Source organism: Glarea lozoyensis (genome assembly GCF_000409485.1).
Source record: "Glarea lozoyensis ATCC 20868 chromosome Unknown GLAREA15, whole genome shotgun sequence".
NCBI classification, from domain to species: Eukaryota; Fungi; Ascomycota; class Leotiomycetes; order Helotiales; family Helotiaceae; genus Glarea; species Glarea lozoyensis.
In genome coordinates this window covers 103,208-122,569 of record NW_007360989.1, presented here as the reverse complement: position 1 = coordinate 122,569, position 19,362 = coordinate 103,208, and the positions used below count along the sequence as shown (strand labels likewise).

The following is a 19,362-nucleotide window of genomic DNA, read 5'->3' as shown; positions in this document are numbered from 1 at the left end:
ATCAGCGATAGCTTCCACGGAGTTGTGGTTTGGCCAGCTTGCTTCGTAAAGCTTAAGATTCTCAGCTGTCAAACCAGAACCAATATTTTTGGGTCTTGTAGAGAGCTGAGACCATGTCTTCGCTCTTTCAAGTGCTGCTTTAGCAGCGTCTGTCGCATTATCTTGCAGCTTGTGGAAATGTGTGACCAGCCAGAGGTTGAGAGGACCGAAAGTTGACCCAAGACAAGTGACCAGCTTAACGACCGCCATGAGCTTTACATCATTCCAGGAACCGAGGTCACGAGCAAACGACCCGTCTGTATCACAAACGAAGTTCGCCAGGTCCTCATTTATGGGATGAAGAGTCTTGAATCGAAGATAGTGTCGTGCACCGAGTACTCCGCTGGCACCCCACATCAACGCCGCGAAAGAGTTATTCATACTATCTCGAAGTGGCACCTTGGATCGTCCTTCACCATGGTTGACAAACTCTACCTTGTCACTTCCGGGGACCAGTCGGAATTCGTGTCGAGACCAACCATCACGAAATGTGTGCTTCCGCGTGGTTTCCAGACGGACATACAAACGTGTTCCATCCATGACTGCTTCGACGACCTTAACGCAGTCGTTACCGAGGAAGATAATGGTATCGATAGGTGGCATTTTGCCCTCCAGAGCAAGTTGGGCCAGTGCTATTTTGTCGTTGAGGTTCGAGGTTAACGAGTTTCGCAATTGCTCATAGTCCTGATCCGATAAACTGTTGTCCCGGAAGCGTTTGTTATCTTTATGAGTGGGCAGAAGCACGCCACAAAATCCAGGAATCTTAGTTATGTACAAAACCATCAACATCGGATCATTAAGAGCTTTGTGAGGATCGCCAAGATCTAGGAGTACGCTGTACTCATACTGATGGCCGAAAATACCAGTCGTACTAGAGAAGCAAGCCTTCCCCAAATTGTGCAATCGACCCAATTCAGATTTGATGTCAAAATTTTGAAGTTCGGTGCCGAGCTCTCCAATGACTTCGGAATTCTCTCTCGCTTCGACTTGAGAGAAAGGTATTTGAGTCGTTGACTCTCGAAATTCCAGCCATATCTTCCAAGCTAATGGCCCTAACTTGTTGATCCCTCCAAAAACGAGACCAAGAGTTCGTGCTGACATTGTTATGAGAGGATTGTTGGAAGCCAGAGATGTAGTTGATGAATGCTCGCTTTGCGGAAATCTACTGAAATCCCTCGATCCCTGAGCTTTGTTATTTGCAGTCTGTCATGCCACCCCCAGTCCGAACGAATGTGGACAGTTGATCGTTCTATTTTTGTACGCATGAGGTTTGTCCGCTTTCAGCTGCGAATAATCAATCTTTCATTCGAAAACGGCAAAGACGTAGCGTGGAAGTGTGTTCCCGGGGGTACTCACATAACTCAATAATGTCTTCTCACATGGGCCTGATTGGGACGACGAAGGAGATCCTCAGTCCAGGTCTAGACAAACCTAATTGGAAGGCAATTTATTGGGTAGAAAGTATACCATCAATCCTCGGGGAGGGTCTGGCGAGAAACGCCTCTCGTCGAGACTCGTTTTCCTCAGACTTTTAATCTGGTTTTGCCCCATAAATCCCTTGATCTTTGTTAAGGTATTGGCCGCTCAAAGTGGATAGAATACATTATTGAGTTATGTGAGGATGGCCAATCGGACTGACGTCTTGGCATAGTGCGTTACATTTCAGCTCGCCACAAGATATTAACAGCTCAATACTGCACGTCGATCCTGCAAAAATGACCACTTTGGAACACTACTTCAGTCGCCCAGAGCGTAGAGCTTTTGAATGTTTTTCACGATGCATTAGAATCTAGCAAATGTGCTCTATGACTGGATGAAATATCTGCATGCGAGAAGTCTAGGCTCTGGATGCTCCGATGCTGTGGGAATTCGATATTTTCCCACATGCATCCTGCAACTCCACGCTGATTTCAACGGAGACCAAAATATTGAATGTTCTAGTGAATAGTTCCAATGATACCTGGTGCAGCATGCAGAAGATTACCATGGAATTGCGTGATTTTGGGTGTTGCGATCAGTGCTAGGGTCAAAACCCATCTTATAATGTTCTTTTACATCTCCTCATCGAGATACAACATATTCATCAGACTCGACATCATGGGCTTCTTAGATTTTGTCAGCAGTGCGATCGGAGCAATTAAAGACGTGGTGAGTAACAGATGATTGCTTTGGTTTGACACGTTTAACTGAAGACTTTCAGGTATCACACTCTCCCATTGTGAAGGCGCTAGCTCCAATCGCTGGAATAATTGCACATGCAGTGCCAAGTGTCGGTACGTGATATCACTCCAAGTTTGCTAGCAATAAATGAGTTGAGACTTACAATACAAAGGGCCCATCATTGACACGTTAGTTCCCGCCCTTGATGGAATCTTCAGTTCAGACAACGCCGCGCCAGCAGTTGATCAGGAGCCACATCACCTCTCTGCGGATGAGCTCTCGAAGCCTATACTTGTGAAATTGAATGGACAGGAGAAACATATCGAAAGTGTTTTAGGGACTGTCAAGGATCTTGAAAAGAAATTGCAAGCAGAACTGGAGTCGGTCAAGAAGTCTTTAGAGGACTCTATCAAGAATGTAAACACCTCCATATGCCAGAATTGCTCTCCCGCGCTGACCAGTAGGCTGTCACAACGATCGAAACGGACATCATAAATGCCATCAAAGCCGGAGTGCATGAGACAATTACGAGTATTTCTAATCAATATGCCACATTCATTAGTGACAAAGTGTTTGGACAAATTCGCGATGCTGCGTAAGTTACCAACTTACCATACCTGCAATCATGACATGTGACTCATTGACTGTAGGGAATGGTTTTCAAACCACCAGGTGGAGTTGAGGATCACGTTCATGGATGACGACACGAAGTTCACGGATCTCATCGGAGAGCGAGCGCTTCCTGGTAAGTTACGGGCACTACTTGAAAAACTGACGGAGGGTTTATCGAGCTTGAGAACCTTGCTCGAAAAAGAGGATGTCGTCGCCTCACAGCAGACATTAGACCTCTATTTGTTAGGTATTCATTGGCAAATCATCACTCATAAGGTAATTTCGGGAATACCGTGCCGCTGAAAGTATACTGATCCTTGCATAGGCGTATGTGGCAGACCGGTTGTAACGACCCAACTAACCACAGTAATAGCATCATCGTAACAAGAGGCTTGTATGCGCGAAAACTATTTCTAGAAGGCACAAATTGGGGTATGTTTACTTACGAGAGTGCTCTGGTTCGTTATTGATCAAAGCCCTAGAATTATATCTCTTCAACTTGAATCAGCTACAGCAAGACATCGGTTCTGTGAGAACATCTTAAATCCACTCTTTTTGATGGACCACTTACTTGTGCAGTTGCGAAGTGATACTATTACAGCCAGAGATGTACTGATCAACGTGGTCACCAATATACCCACGCGTCGGACGCAGGCCATTCCAGAACCTACACCCACCACAAACGATCCGAATAAATCATATATCCAAGATAATTGGTCTCCAATGGCTATTGGCGCGATCAATCTCGATGGTATACAGAAATTGACTGGGTTGACAGAGATCAGGTAACGTTCTCAGCCTACGATTGTCGTTGACACTACTCATACCCCCAGGTCTCATCAATCGCTCTATGTAGACACTTTTGCTGCGAAGCTACAACACCGATACTGGGTGGAGTTGGCGAATCAAGCCGTTAATTATAAATTAGCGCCGGCGCGGCTGGTGATCCAAAATCTCGAGGATAACAGTAAGTTGCAGCTGGCCAACTTGATGAATATACCACTAATTGTCAGTCCGCCAATGGAATAGTCGCATCCCTGTATCACCAGCCCACGTGGCAGATGGACACATACGTCGCGTCACACTTTTAGATAAGGACCTTGAAGCCGTTTACATTGGACCGAAAAAAGGAGAAGTGCTGGAGATGCTTGGCTTCAAGCCTCTAAATCCAGGATCGACCGTCGTACATCCTGTTCCGGGTATTTTTTATGTTCCTGGTCACGACTTGACTGGAAAGTCTTTATCGTAGGTACTGCAAACCCTACAGGGAACGACTATCTCTGACCTGCCTAGATATGTGGTTACCTATAGTAGCATATATGGAGAAAGTTCGACGAGCGTAGTCACTAGTTCATTGCCCTTCGACTCAAAAGTGAAAATTCTCTACGTGAGTCTTAGTGGAAACGTTACTCGAATCATACTTATGTGTTATAGCTTGACCTAGAACCAATCGCATTCGATAACGATCCCTTGGCTAACACAACTCGCCCTAACGATCCCGGAGGCAATTCTGTAGCGCCAACAAGGGCAATCAAGAGACGAAGTAAGCAAATTCCCATTTGAAGCTGTCATATCGCTAATAAAACGTAGTCTACGTTATTGTCAAGAGCACCGAAGGTCAACCAGAGTACCGGTTCCCTCTGTGTGAAGTGGATGACCATGCTCTAGGCGTATATCATAGCTTCGATGATCCAAAGCCGTACATAGTCAAATATACTCAACAAAGAGCTGATCGTGGCGAACAATGAGCGTAGAATCTGGGTATTGGGGAATTACTTGGGTAGCAAAATTCTCAGATATGAATCAGCTCGTTCACATCGATCTTCGTGTTCAACGCTCTTCTTTGCAGAAACGTTTTTTTGCTCTTTACTGTGGGGGATTTCACGAAAGCCAGTACCTGCGACTTTCCCTGCTCGCTACTGTCGTTTAACTGTCACAGTAGTCTATATGCACTATTGGAGTCTTGCGCGATGGCTGAGAAATACGACGAGGAAAAGTCCGCGGTTAGCGGCACCGGATATTCGAATAGCGACAGTCCTCATTTCGCGGATACATATGAGACGAAAGAGCCATGGACTCGAAGATTCGTCGATAGTTTTAAGCGCGATCCTAATGCGATTATATTAAAACCAAATAAGGCTATTGATCCACACACTAGCGCACCGGTTGGAGGACATGGCGGTTTTGATCACGCAGCTGCAGTAGAGCGCACAGCTAACAGCGGAATGGCAGGTCCAAAAGCGAAGTCTTGAAACTCGAGTCCCTTGTGTTTGTTGGAATTGAATGATTCAACTAAATATGTTAGACTAACAGTTGACATCCTAAGATGAGATATGGGTCATCTTTGTCCCGGTCAATCACCAGATTTATGAATTGCTTCTCTTTTAAGGCCAGTCATGTATCGACGCGCAAGTCAATAATGGCTATATATAGATGCCTGAAACTTTTGAACTGTTTCTCCTGTTGTATTCAATTGGCGCCACTTGAAGAAGTTTTATTTTTGCATTACCTTGATCTTAATTTACGGCTGGACAAGATATCAATAAGGTTCCTGACATCATCTACACAATCAAATCTACACAATAAAAAGCGTAACCCAACAGTGTCTTGAGTTTAGCAAAGGTAAGACATTTGATTTTTCGTTTCATAAGTGTAATGAAGTATGCTAAACTAGATCAGACACCTCTTTGAAATTCGTTGTTTTCAATAAGCATAGCGATTGTGTTGCTAAATCTCGAGTCACAGATATATTTCACAAGTCAAGGGTGGACCGTCCGTTTTTACACATGACAACTAGCAGTTTACTTAGCGCTATGGGTAAGGATCTTTTGCCAAATTTTACACAAGCCAGTATAGCTTCTACTTCATATGCACGGGCTAACATGAGATTTTCTCTGCAGGTGCCAATAGCGGGACTTCGCAAACTGCCAGTTCTGACCTTAGTGTTTCCGCAGCTCCCCCACTACCACCGCGGGACAAGGTGTTTGAACACATCGTTAGGGACTCCGAGTTGATTACAGTGAACTTCAAGGTCGAAGCGGATAAGGGCTATGACTTGGTCAAATTGGCTAGAATGGAGAAGCCTAATCCTTCCCACAAAACCCAAAACGATCCTGGCAAAGACACCTTGGTTGCATCTATTGAGAGTCCTGCCGATCATTTCTTCAACGGCAGCAAGGATACCTTCTGGTTCCGCCTCACCGGAACCCTTCCAGCGAACACACTAAGCATTATCAGTAAAGATGTTGAGAGGGTGTTTGACGCGGCCCGAAAAGTCATCGTTGATCAAGACACGGCCATTAAAAAAGAAAGTCTACTAGCAGACCTGTTGAGTTTGTGCGAGCACCTCGACGTGATTTTCGTTTGTTCTGGCGAAGATGTCAAACATTTTCATCTATGCCTTCTTCGAAATGAAGTCGGACTTCTTCCAGCAGGCTCACAGATTCAATATTATTAAGGAATCAGGCGTATACACTTACCGAGTTCCCATATAACCCCGAATTGACTTCTTTCGGCAAAGCACTCGAAACTGGAGTGCGAGAGAAGAAGCTCAAAGTTATGCCTAGAATATTTCGTGTTTGTTCGACAGTTTAGGATTTGAGCAGTATGCTTTCGAGGATGACGTTTCGGAATGTTAGGATTTATAATATCTGTTTATTTCAGTTTTTAAATTAGGCCGATGTAAAGTTCGAGAATTGAATGGCACGGCTACCGAAAGCGAAAATTGAGTCAATACCCTGGTTTGGAGTAAATCAATTCTGACAGAAACAGTCTTGCATAATTAAAATTGTTTTGACCTACTTGTGTTAAGAGTCTAGTTGCTTGGTAGAAACAAATAAAGAAAAATCCAATACAAACATTCTTTCAGAAATTGATGTTTTACGTCAACAATGACTTGCACAACTACTTTTTCAATGGATTTCACGCTAGGAGACTGTTAAATTTGCAATCTCTAACACCTCCTATGACAATTGCTTTGTCATCCTTCACCCTAGAACTTGTTGCTCAATGTTGTTTCCACAAAAGCCCACCCACCCCGTAATGCCAGTTCCCGTCCAATAGTCAAAACTACATGATTCGTACGCCCTTAACCAACTACAGACACAAAACAGACCATGTGATTTTTTGTGGACGTTAACAAAGACTCTTGTGATATTAAAGAACATCTAATGAAAACTGTCGCGGAAATTTTGTAGTCACCTCTGCAGTCTTAGGAAATTTAACTAAGAAAATAGTAGTCTACAAAGCTTTATCTGGTTCTGTTGTACTTCGTCTCCCAGAGTTGTGCCTAGAATGTTTGCACATGATACCAATAACGTATATAAGTCGGCCGACGCGTCTGTAAATTCTCCATCATTAGACAGATATCGCAGCACAAAAGGCTCACAGCACGTCGTTCTTACAATGGTAACCGCCGGCATTTCAGTCAACTTACCATCAAGTAAGCATTATCCATCACTTCTAAAGTTTTAGGGCTGTTTCTAACACAATTTCAAAATTTAGCTATCGGCAGTGAGAATACTTCAACACCTCTCACTGAGTTCAAATTGTTTCCAACTTTACCGACGGAACTACGATTAATGATATTCGAATGTATCATTCCGGCATCGGAGCTGATTGATGTCGATATTGAGGTTGTACTCGTGAACGGAGTTAGCACTATTCGGATAGCACGTGTTGCAAAGAGACGTATTATTTTATGGGCAGTGGACCACGAGGCAAGATCGTTTACCGATAGGATTCTAGCCAGAAAGAGTCATAGTCTGACTGAATCTAATGCTCAAGGAGATTTCCCAGTGACATTCGAGGGAGACGTTGACATGATCCGGTTGGGTCCAATTAGAAATCGCACCGGCAACCCCCTCGCTCATGCAATCAGCAACTCTGCTGTGGGTGGCTCACTCAGCACCCTTTTTGCTCACGCCAGCAACATCCAAATAAACTCAGCAGCCCCTCTACAGCAGACATTAAGACACAGGTTGCACCTTTTGGAGAATTTCTCAGGGATAAAGAGATTCTATTTTGGCTGGGGAAACGATCAGGAAATGCGGAGATTTCACCTAAGCCCTTCTCGACATGGATTCGTCGATCAAAACTACCTTCGCGTCGATTATCCATTTGCTGCTCTAGTAACAACCTTCCACAGAACACTCGTACAGGCTGCTCAATCTCATGGGCTTCAAACTATTCCAGAAGTCTTTGGTGTCTTGAAGAGTAGAGTCTAGAAATAGGGTGTTGTTAGCTCAGGGAGTTGAATGCCATGGATTTCGGCTCATAATGGAGTTAGTTGTACTCTCGAACTTCATGTCCATAATCAGCTCATGTGGGTAATGCAAAGTTGAGGAATAAGATGTCTGGAACTTGATCGGGATAGATTCTCGCTGTATTGAGTCTGGTAGTAGTATCTTTTTGGTATAAAGAGTTATGATCATTCACCAGTGTCACTAAAGTCTCGAAGGACATTTTGACCTGCTAATAATATAACATACACAAGTTGGGCAAATATGGAAAATAATCTGAGATCTTAGTGAAGTCTACTTTATTTTGATTTGTACAGTGTATTAAGTGAGTTGAGTTGAGTTGAGTTGCGGGTCTAACTCAAACTTAACTCAAGATAATATATAGTAACTTAAACTTAACTCAACTTAACTTAAACAAATTATAATTATCTTGAGTTGTTAAGTTATACTACACACGTGATACTATAGCTAATCGGAGGACCCGGATCCTACGGCCCGACCCTACTTCGCCACCCTTACTTAGAAAGGAGGGGGGGGGGGCGCCGCTTCGCCTCCTTAATAATCCTTTCTACCTTTATTATTATATTATAATAACGTTAAGAGATATTAAGAAAGTTATCCGAGACTCTAGCTACTAGAGTCAGCGAGGATAACCCCTATATCTTTAGACCTATTATAGGGGAAGAGCTAGAAGATAACTAACTATTAAGTTCTTAGCTATTAAATTAAAGGTTATTTAATTAGGTATTATATAGTAAATAAATAAGGGGTGAGAGGTTAAGCGAGAAAGTATATCTTTATCTTTTATTCTTTATCTTTCACCTTAGTAGAAATAGCCTAGGTTATAAGGTATATAACTTAAATAACTCAAATTAATTATAAGTTACGTGAGTCGTAACTCAACTCAACTCAAGGGGGTCTATAACTTAAACAGAACTCAACTCAACTTACGCAACTTATGATTTGTTTAAGTTGTTTGAGTTGTTTATTAATTCACTAGATGTGCATACAATCATAGCTTGCGAGCGTGTCTCGAAGCTTATCTTGTGTTATAAAATAATCCACAAAAAACAAAAGTATGGGCGGATGCTGAGAGTCTTGCGAGGTGCTCGTGATGTGTTTTGTGTTACAGCACAAACTCTCAACTATACTGGGAAATAACTTCAATTTGTAGCTATCACGATATCAAAAGCTACTATTTGCTTCTCAAAGCACATTTCATCGGAGAAAATGTTGGTGGACTAGAAACTTGAGGTCGACTTGGCACTCTACATATTCAAATACAGCGTGGGCTTGTCTAAAGGTTTCGCGCGTTAACTGTTAGACTTTAAACACACAGTACGTTCATACCTCTCGAGAAATATTGACACGTCCATATCGCCTTTCCTCTTGTCGTGTAGGATATTTGGTGTAGTATCGAGCGTAACAGTCCCCAAATATATGAATGTTACCACATTCGCTCCAAAGAAATCTTTTGAAGAGTCACGACAAGGCTGGATGCTGCCATTAGCAAGCAGACATGTCAACAGTCAGTCTGTACAAGAATTTATCGGCGATTGAAGATGTGTCATCTCTTTGCGATTCAAGCAAGCTTAGACGATGCCACCGTTCCCACAAGGGTTACAATCAAAATTCGAAGCCTCAAGCGCATGTCATACGAACAGTAATAGATCTCAGTTCTAATTTTAGTAAAATTTCAGAATTATAAGTCGCCTAACAGGGCAGTTGGTGTGAATGACCAAAAAGAAAAACTAGCTAGTGTAATTTTTGTGCAGGCAGTGCCAGTGTCTGCCCTGTTTACCCCTCATTGTTTTATGTGCACATTGACACGAACCCTTAACATAAACACCACAATCCTCTTTCATCAGCAAAGCTTTTCGTGTCATCAAAGCACATCTTCTAGACGTGTTGTCAAGTGTTTTGGGTGGCTACTAACTCCTCAGGGGCTTAACCGAGGGCAGTTTCCAAACCAGAAAATTGCATTTTTTGGTGGGTTCACTTTCCAAATTCTAAGAACTCTCTTTGCTGCTGGACTTTGCTGATCCCTCGCAAGCAGCAGATTCTTCTCGCGTTCTATAACAATCTCGAAACTCGAGGTCCGCCCACTAAAACCAGAATGTCTCCTACGCCAAACCCAGAAGTGGTGTCCCCAACCGTCCCGAAAACAACCTTCACGAACATGCCACAAGAAATGCGAGACGAAATCATTGGATACATCAAACCAAGATCAAACCTCTTCGAGGTTAATTTTGCTACCTTGACATGTGTCGCAAAACCAGCCATCACGCGACTAGAGGACATGACAGACACCTTGAGTCTAAAGCAGGTCACTAGGGACATCAAAGCTCAGATAGTCGCAGTCATGAAGCCAGGACCGAACAGACTGCGAAGGATCAATTCTCAAAGCGGGTCTAATATCTTTCACTTCAATCCTAGGAAAGATATAGTTCTAGTTGACTGCCGCGACCTTGATCTTCCCGACGAGGACCCAGTCTATTTTCCCTCGAATATCCCGCAAGGAATAGCCGACGGCCTTAGCGACTATCTGCGTGGAGCCTCAACTCTTGTGATCCGAAAATTTCCTTTCCTCAAAAATCAGAGGATCTGGATGCGCATAATAAAGAGTTGCGCTAATTTAAAAGCGCTTTAAGTTTTTTACCCATATTATCACGCTAGAGAGTTCATCCAAAAATTCTCGCAAAATCGAGAGAGTCGATTCCTCTGCGAGAAGGGTCCTTTCATTTACTACGAAGCCCCCGACCCACTTCCAATTTCAACACCCGCCATATTTTGCCCTTTTACTGCAGAGATGAAGACTTTTCTAGACACTTTATCCGAAAATTTACACCAACATGCGCAGAGTGTCGGTCGCGCAAGTGGTCCAAAAGTTATCGGGGTTAAACACAGACGGCCGGCCTTTTTATATCAACCATGGACTGCTTTGATATTGACGTCTAAAAGGTGCAGCCGATCTATACATCTCAACTGTTCTGGATTCTTGCGGACTGCAATGGCAGATTATTCTGCTTATTTGGATGATAAATATTGGTGGACATTGAGCAAGATAAATGATTTCTTCCGACAGTCATGGATATTTGGCGCTCAGGGACAATGAGGTAGAAAGTAACCAGGAATTTCGATTGGATTTGAAGTAGACACGTTCTTGGATGAATGACCGGGAATTTGTCTCAACTCTCTCGGCATAGCAATTTGCCCTCAGTCTGGCAGATTAGTAATACATTCTCGTTTATTTACTAAGTAAACATTTCTGAAATTTCTGTGCTATACTTGACTTCACGAAGATACTCTTGGTTTTGGCCTGGCTCTCTCAAAGCTAGATGGCTCAATCCTGCGTGATTCAACCACGAGCATATGACAGCCCCAACTTATTGACAAAGAACGTGCAGAGTGACCTAACAAAGTGACTGCTGTAAAAGGAAGAACAAAGATGAATGGTCTGATTATATTACTGGGAGAAGGAACATGTCATTTTCATCATAAATTTACTACTCGCTCACATATGACACGAGTTCTCGAGACTAACACCAACAAACCTTCAATATCAGTAAAGACCTCCACTTTATCAAAGCAAACTTTCCGGAAGTAATATGTACATGTGACTAGAATTTAGTTTACAGTCAGCGGCGTAATCGAGCACCATTCTATAAAACATACAGAAAGTTACGTCTGCTTTTTCTTTTTTGGTTTCTTGACCTTCAAGATTTATAAAGCTTCCGCATCAAATTTCGCTGTCGTATCATCATCAGATTTACGACGAAGCTTCTTTAGTACCTCACAAATTCAAGACCTGACCACTAGAATGTCTGTTCCACCGCCTCCAGAGATCGAATCCATTCCATTCATGACACTACTACCAGAATTGCGTGACAAGGTCTATGAAAAGTTTCTACCGTGGTCTAACATCATTGATGTCACTTTCATTGATCTAGCTGTTGATGGAAAGCTGATATTTACTCGACTTACTCTGAAAGACCTCACAGTCCTAAAAAGCCTCAGTAAAGACATAAAGGCGGAAGTGGAGAGATTGTCGAATGCTGTACCAGACAAAATTGAAGGTCACAATTTTCTGGGTTTGCCAGATATTCTTCACTTCGATGGATCGAAAGATATGATTCTTTTGAATTACTTCGATTCTCATCGATGCGCGACTGTTGATGATAAAATAGCAGAGGCGTTTGGCAAGAGGTTGACTGGAGTCGGCATAATTGCACTCCTCTATTATGACTTTTCTGGCAATGAGAAGTCATGGGCGAAAATCTTAAAAACTTGCGCTGACTTGAAGGAGGTGTATATCATATACGCATGAGAGAAGAATGCTTTAGATTTCCATCAGAATCTCTCGAAGAATAAAAATGGCCCATTTATCTACTATCATGCCTCTACAACACTTCAAAAGCCAACACCAAGCGATCCTAATTCACGTTTAGACGAATGCAGAATCAAGGATGTAGAGGATCTGTCGAAAATTCTTGTCCAAAACGCCCATAGTGTCGGTCGCGCAACTATCCCAAAAGTCACTGGTGTTGTACCCAATCAAGGGCCAATTTGGGATGAGTTTTCATGATGAATTACTTTCGAGTTGAAGTTTAGGAAGAGAAAATGTCCTCACAAGTTAGTGGGTCGTTTTGAATTTGAAGCTAGGTGGTAATGGACAGTTATAGTTCTTGAGCAATATAAAGATCTTATTAGAATTTGGAATTAATGGGCATTTGAGCTTTGGGAACGGTGATGAGGACTTTAGGTAACGCATTTCTTTTTGTTTGGACAGTCCTGGGTTCAGGCAGCCAATAACTTGTATCTACCCTTTATTTATGGAGAATTTCTTTTGGCTTCTGGTAATACAGTAGAGACAGTGCGAAATTACCTCTTTATAATTGCTGTACACTTCTTCTCTCAGCTTGTGTGCTACAGTTGAGTAAAAACGATAAACCTGTCTTAATCAGACTCAATCACATTCAAGTCATTAAGCACATTTGATACAAAGAGAATATAGATTACAGTTCCTAGAAAGGTTAATGAAAGAATTCTAAGTCGCCTAACTAATCAGGTACCGTGAACTAAGGATGATTTTCGCCAGGGCAGTGTGTCGTTAACAAAAAGTGGGCCACTTCTTATTTATGCCTACCCCTCGTCCCAAAATCACGTCTTGACACGAACCCTCAAGATTATCAACAACAAAACTTTCATCGACAAAGCCTTTCGCATCATCAAAGACGCATGTTCTGGAAGTGTTGTGAAGTGTTTGGAGTGGTTATTTTATAGTCAGGGGCTTAAGCGAAGTCAGTGGTTTTTATTTTTCTTATCACAAGGAGTAACATGTTTTTATCGTCCCAAATGCTCTTGCTTGCTTTTAGGTCATACAAAGATGTTTGCTTACGTCCTTTCAAGAACCTGTATCTTGAACCAGGAATTTGAATCATATTCCATCCGCGATCTCATCATGGCAAACAACGCTGTCCTCCAAAACGGAAACGGTGTCTACCCAACCATCAGCTCAGCTTCGCGACTCATCCGACTCCAGGTCTGCGAGCAACAAAATCAACTTCAGACTACAGTTGTGTTTCGCCATCTGCCGCAGCCTGCCCCCACGGTGGCCCAAAACACTCACCCAGCTTCACCAGACAGTCTGCAATGCACTGATTCCCTCGGATCTCGCTGTAACCTTGTATTCGACGGCAATTACCACTTGTTTCAGCTGACTTTCAACAACAACAGAATTCAACCTGTTTCTCCTGCTGAAGCACGAAGTCTCGGTGCGAGTGCTCGAGGTGTCCGGACTCTTGCGGTCTTATATGGAGACTATATGATGGATCGGGTCTTCATCACGAATTTTTGCATTGGCGCTTCCGATCTAGCTAGAGTTTACATTGTTTACGGAGACGACAACACTATCTTGAACCTACGCAAAAGCCTTGGCCAGCATGCGAACAGACATGTCCAAATTGCACTTCGTCGACCACCAAATACGACTGGTTATACTCTTGCAAGAGCAGCCGAATTGCTTGAGTTCGACCAGAACGTGAGTGAAGGCTGGATTAGTGCTGGTCGTGGTGAACCTTTGCCATCAGTATATGGTGTTGCACCGCTGTAAGTCCTGCACCATACATACGCCTACGGGCCCATCTAATCAGGATGAGCCGTTTGGAAAATCATCTTTGAAGTTAAACAGAAAATATTTGGTAATAAGTCTCTGCGAACTTTAGGATGTTTGGGAGTTCTGCGAACAGGGTTACGATCAGCAAGGGGGAGTTCATTTGATTTGGACATTGCCGCAAAAGGCATCTACATATGGGACGTTAGGAGGATCATATCTACACTGTCATTACAGCGAATGGGTTTTGTGTGGGCGGTCGGGGAATTATCCCACACTATCACTACAGCGATTTTCATTTTGGCGCTCGGAGGATCATATCTACACTGTCATTACCGTTATCCCGTCATTATCACTTGGAGTTTGGCCGTTAACTTAGTATACACAATAAAAATATGCCCTTTTCTCCACAATAAAACCGCTCTCTTTAATCTCTGTGCCACCGTCAATAACCACAAATGTAACCTCTGTCCTAGATAAAGCTCACTTTAATAATGCGAAGCGGCTGTCCTATAGTTTTAATCAAAAGATTAGATGAAGACACAAAATAATGATTTCTCACTGCACTGAGATTTCTGGAATCTTTCAGCAGCGCCTTTGTCCCCCTTCCTTTTGGTAGAATTCCAAGTATATCAAAAGTTTGCGCGAATGAGCAAGCGAAGAAAGCATGACTTTCCTTTGTTATGTAATGTTCGCATTATTTCACGTGTCAACGCCTATGTTTATACAAGCGACTTCTAACACTGACTTTCATCATTGCATACTCCTTTCGTCAAATGTGCAAACAATCAGAGCCATTCTGTACAGAATACAAAGAATTACGAAATGGTAAACCCTTTCCAAGACCCCCATTTCTTAGCATAAACCACAACCGAGCGATGAAAAAGCATCCTCACGCCAGAGTCTCGCGTTGATCAGCCCAGCGCTCTTCGTGTTTCGACACTTAAGTTATATTTTTCATGTAATGTCCCACGGTCATAGCTATTTAAAGCTCTGAGATATTGGAATGAAATGAACAAACGTCAGAGATGGGATACTGCACACTGCATTTGCTTCCTTTGCCAGATATCATCTCTTAATGTTTTTAGCTTACAACAAAAATATAAACCTCGCATCCTCAACAAACTCCATCATGCCCTCACAAAACACCACTCCATTTCCTCACCTCTCACATCCCCGCGGCCTCACCCCACAAACCCCCCCTCAACCCATCCCTAACGGCTCCTCCCGCCAGGCACCCTCCTCGTATTCAGCCCTCTCCACTCCACTCTTTTATATCTGCACGCAAGCAATACTCTCATGTACAACGACCCCACGTTACACAACCCTCTCCAACCTCGCCTCACAATTGGCTCCCAGTCGAGCGGCTGAAAAATAACTTCTACTTTAAGGATAAGCGTTACACGAAAGCTGCAGCCACACGGTATTTTATTGATAAACAATCGGGAGACGTGACGGTGGAAGGGCCGACGGGCAGGTAAGATGGGAGGGGTTGGGCCGAGGGAGGGGGTATAAGGGGATGGGTTTGCTGATTTTGGTTTGGGGTATGAGTTAAGTTTGAAGTGAAATTGGAGTGAAGGATAACTGAGATTTCGCAATATGTATATAAAACTCATAGCCGTTGTTGGGATTTTCATCGGGGGAAGTAAGGCGGCTACTGTGTGCTCTGCAGACAAGTAGGTCCTGAACCACATCCCGTTTCACAAAAACTAACTCTTCATATCTAGCTGCTACAGAGCACTCTTCCCCTGCCCAACACCCACAGCCGTATCCCAAGCTGCTGCGTTTTGCGCAACGATCACCAGCGGCGGAGTGACAGCAACAAACTTCCCTGCCCGCGCAACAGCAGCATGCGGCACCTCAGCAGCCCGCTATATCTCGGCCTGTAAATGCGGACCAACGTGCACGACTACCGCAGCATGTTCCACTCCCACCGCCGGTCTCATATACGGAGATTTCGAGTGCGGGATTCCGCCGTGGACGACGCAGATTCCAGATGCCGCTGCTTCCGTGAAGGTTTCCTCGCCGGGGTTCACGAACCAGAAGGCTTTTGAAGTTGATTTCACCCCGCCATCGGTGGTCACTGAGTTTGGTGTGAGTGCGAGGATCATCGGACCAGCTGCTCCGGTGAGCCCGGGTAAGACTTATAAACTCACGTTCGCGACGTGGTTTGAGTTTGGAAGTTCTGGGTTCACAGGTGTGATGATCAATGATATCCCGTATCGAACGATCGATCCGAATGATTATGGGATGGGCCATTGGCATTTCAATCAGCTTGCCTGGACTGCGAATGCGACCGAGACAACTGCAACTCCGAAGTTCGAGTTTCTGTTTAGTCCATCGCAGAGTGTGGCTAAAGTTGATGATGTGGTGTTTGCTGCTTTGTCTGCAACGTGTAATGCGAACCCACCAGTTGGCATTCTACCTGATGGAGAGTTCGAATGTGGTCTTGGTTCCTGGACCACCCAGAACCCAGATTCAGCAGCAACAGTCAGCATCAGTACCGGCAGCGCGTATATTGGTAGCAAGGCCTTTCAAGTTGCATTCAAGCCACCTCCACAGAATGCACCGTTGGGCGTGAGCGCGAGATTGATCAGCAAGAAGCTTACCGTCGTACCGGGCACGGCTTACTATCTTCAATTCTACACATTTTTTGATAATGTGAACGCCGGTTTTATCGGAGTGATGATCAATGATCAGGCTGTCTATACGATTGATGCTGCCGATAAAGGTGCTGGGTACTATAATGTAAATGATGTGATTTGGACGCCCGCGACTGGGGTGAAGACGGCCACGATCAAGTTTGAATTCTTGTTTGGTAATGGACCAGCTTCTGTCGATCGGATCGATAGTATTATTTTCCAGCCTTTCAATCCTTAGGAAGCGTATCAGCACAGACATTGCACTTTCTCTCTTTGAAATGTTTTTCTTCTGTCAGTTCAGCCTCGCCGGATGGTCTAATCGATGGACGAGGGGGTTTCGCCCGGTCCAAAATCAATTATATATTGAATCTGCAATGGGAATGGGACGGAGAAGGCTGGATAAATTAAATCTATATGATGTCAATGAAGAATGCCTTTCTGAGCTTGTACCACAAAAAAGAAAATTGACCACATAGCCACCTTGTCAGTCGTAATGCAGGGAGGGGACTGATAAGTTATTTGGTGAAATTTGAGGTATTTTGAATCTTGTAAGATTGCCATAAGAATTAATTATCCGCTAAGACGAGCCAAAGTGGTGTTTGAATTGATTGATGAAGAAATTAAGGTCTAAGTCAATCCGATGATAGGAGCGAAGCATTCGTAGTGTTTATAAATCCGGTCAACGTCAAACTGAGTGACGTTACTTTCTGTGAACAGATTGAAACGACGTGATATTGGCCAATGAATCACGGATTCTTTGGATGTTGAACCATAGTTGTCCGCGTTCGATTTGCATGTCATAACGATGACGACTATGAAAAGCTGTACTCAGGAGATATTCCTTACTCTGAGGGCAGCATCGACATACATGCAATTGTTAGGACTAGCAGGAAGAAGAAAAAACCTCGTAACATCATCGTTTTACTGGTGTCCAACGTACAGAATGGTTAGACAGACCCAAGCTGGGCGTAATAGTGGTGCAATGATGCCAGTTTCCGTCTCCGTACCTGCACTTCCCCGCAAGCAAACATTAATAAACTGGTATGAAGCTGGTTCCTAGCCGCATACTACTTGAGCAGATACGCCCGACTGATAAATGTGTACCCATCAACTATCTTCTTGGTATCTGGAGATGAAGAGGGGGGGTGGTTGGGATCGAGCAGCGGGTGAAAGGACTACGCCCGAGTCCGTAATACAGGTAGTCCAGGTGGCTATAGTATTGTAACTATAGACCAACTTTCATTCCAAATCTAAGTGAGATTTGAGGTGATATCTCTCGGGGCAATTGCCTGTATCGTGCACCTCGGGTGAGATGATGGGAACCTGTAAACGAATATCGACTTCGCTCTACGGCATCTAGCGCTTGGGAAGCACGAGTAGTGCTTGACTTGGCGCATAATAATATTAATCTTCTTAGGTGTGACATCTTCTTGTTGTTGGCTAGCAATGATTGTGGCATTGTGCATCAACAGTAGAGGCCCAAACAGGTGTTTTACGTGGTCTGAACTTCCCAAGTTCTTGCACCATTGATGTCGCACGATAGTAGCAGTGGAAGAACGCGCTTGGATAGGGAAGAGCACTATAGTCGCGAACAAGGAGCTTCCATGTGTTCTTGTGTGCTGGCGCAATCTGTGTGCAGAAAATAAACGCGCGAAAGTTGAGGAAAGTTTACGTTGTCCTCTGAATTATGCTTTGACGTTGGTTCTGTGAGGCTAACACCGGTGTGCTTCTCAACTGGCAGAATTGCAAACGGATTAGGACCACTTGTAGCCGCATACAGCCTGCTGGTTTGTTTCCGGCAGATGTGATGGTCTTAGAGCCTTGAGTTTCTGTTGAAGTTTATGAAGCTCTTGCAGCATACGAAGCAGTCGCTGTACTGGAAAAGTGGGCCTGGTTAGCTAATACTCTCGTATGAGAGCCTCACTATCCAGGCATCAACATGTCACACCGAGTTTCTCGCATGACTTTCCTCCTTCTCTCAACGACATCTCTCGCTTCCCCTGTACATATGCTCCTCACCCCCTATATCAATGTTTATATCACGGCCTCTTGTTGTCATTCGACAATTCTCGAATACATCAGCGCCCAGCTAGTGTGGGCCTCCAATGGCAAATGGGGTAGCTATGCAGGAGTCGACCAACCGGTTGGGCAGAGTGTGTCGGTGCCCAGCGCAACCCAATTATCCAAAGTCATGGATAACTGGTTTTCGCGGAAGGTGCACCAACCTTTACGGCCTCGACACCGCTCCAACATCTAGGTATTCCCTTGTACAGCTGGTCCCTTTCGTCAGCTGAAGCTACCTTCTAAGCATGCCACGCTTCTGCGTTCGTTGTCACAGTCCTGCTCGGCCCGCTCAACGGGAAATCTGAGCTCATCTCGCCCATTGATGCCTGACATTGACAGACAACAGCCACCAACCACATCATCTCCAGCCAAGACCTCGGAGACAACAATTGCGCTCTTAAGGAAACTCCCTGGGGCCATCATGGCTATATCTCGCGTTGTACAGATGTCCGTCACCGATATGCAAAACAACCTTTCATGTGCACTCTGAGCA

At 44.0% G+C, this 19,362-nt stretch overlaps 8 protein-coding genes across 8 annotated transcripts; all 8 read left to right on the top strand.

The window, feature by feature from the left end:
• Nucleotides 1-456: 456 nt before the first annotated feature.
• Nucleotides 457-699, top strand: GLAREA_05853 (uncharacterized protein; the record flags this gene model as incomplete). Its single annotated transcript, XM_008081267.1, has 1 exon — nucleotides 457-699. One exon carries the CDS (start codon nucleotides 457-459, stop codon nucleotides 697-699), a length of 243 nt encoding a protein of 80 aa, XP_008079458.1.
• Nucleotides 700-2,136: 1,437 nt separating this feature from the next.
• Nucleotides 2,137-4,559, top strand: GLAREA_05852 (uncharacterized protein; the record flags this gene model as incomplete). The annotated part of the gene is made up of 12 exons (XM_008081266.1): nucleotides 2,137-2,187; nucleotides 2,240-2,312; nucleotides 2,372-2,616; nucleotides 2,664-2,794; nucleotides 2,850-3,053; nucleotides 3,137-3,269; nucleotides 3,391-3,596; nucleotides 3,645-3,778; nucleotides 3,825-4,056; nucleotides 4,105-4,198; nucleotides 4,246-4,354; nucleotides 4,402-4,559. 12 exons carry the CDS (start codon nucleotides 2,137-2,139, stop codon nucleotides 4,557-4,559), a joined length of 1,770 nt encoding a protein of 589 aa, XP_008079457.1.
• Nucleotides 4,560-4,781: 222 nt separating this feature from the next.
• GLAREA_05851 (uncharacterized protein) lies at nucleotides 4,782-6,268 on the top strand (the record flags this gene model as incomplete). Its single annotated transcript, XM_008081265.1, has 3 exons — nucleotides 4,782-5,043; nucleotides 5,491-5,661; nucleotides 5,712-6,268. 3 exons carry the CDS (start codon nucleotides 4,782-4,784, stop codon nucleotides 6,266-6,268), a joined length of 990 nt encoding a protein of 329 aa, XP_008079456.1.
• A 947-nt stretch (nucleotides 6,269-7,215) lies between these two features.
• GLAREA_05850 (uncharacterized protein) lies at nucleotides 7,216-8,036 on the top strand (the record flags this gene model as incomplete). Its single annotated transcript, XM_008081264.1, has 2 exons — nucleotides 7,216-7,252; nucleotides 7,315-8,036. The coding sequence occupies 2 exons, from the start codon at nucleotides 7,216-7,218 to the stop codon at nucleotides 8,034-8,036; spliced, it is 759 nt and encodes a 252-aa protein (XP_008079455.1).
• A 2,131-nt stretch (nucleotides 8,037-10,167) lies between these two features.
• Nucleotides 10,168-10,701, top strand: GLAREA_05849 (uncharacterized protein; the record flags this gene model as incomplete). Its single annotated transcript, XM_008081263.1, has 1 exon — nucleotides 10,168-10,701. The coding sequence occupies one exon, from the start codon at nucleotides 10,168-10,170 to the stop codon at nucleotides 10,699-10,701; it is 534 nt and encodes a 177-aa protein (XP_008079454.1).
• Nucleotides 10,702-11,871: 1,170 nt separating this feature from the next.
• On the top strand, nucleotides 11,872-12,378 carry GLAREA_05848 (uncharacterized protein; the record flags this gene model as incomplete). Its single annotated transcript, XM_008081262.1, has 1 exon — nucleotides 11,872-12,378. One exon carries the CDS (start codon nucleotides 11,872-11,874, stop codon nucleotides 12,376-12,378), a length of 507 nt encoding a protein of 168 aa, XP_008079453.1.
• Nucleotides 12,379-13,512: 1,134 nt separating this feature from the next.
• Nucleotides 13,513-14,163, top strand: GLAREA_05847 (uncharacterized protein; the record flags this gene model as incomplete). The annotated part of the gene is made up of 1 exon (XM_008081261.1): nucleotides 13,513-14,163. The coding sequence occupies one exon, from the start codon at nucleotides 13,513-13,515 to the stop codon at nucleotides 14,161-14,163; it is 651 nt and encodes a 216-aa protein (XP_008079452.1).
• Nucleotides 14,164-15,762: 1,599 nt separating this feature from the next.
• Nucleotides 15,763-17,043, top strand: GLAREA_05846 (uncharacterized protein; the record flags this gene model as incomplete). The annotated part of the gene is made up of 2 exons (XM_008081260.1): nucleotides 15,763-15,839; nucleotides 15,891-17,043. 2 exons carry the CDS (start codon nucleotides 15,763-15,765, stop codon nucleotides 17,041-17,043), a joined length of 1,230 nt encoding a protein of 409 aa, XP_008079451.1.
• Nucleotides 17,044-19,362: the final 2,319 nt, after the last annotated feature.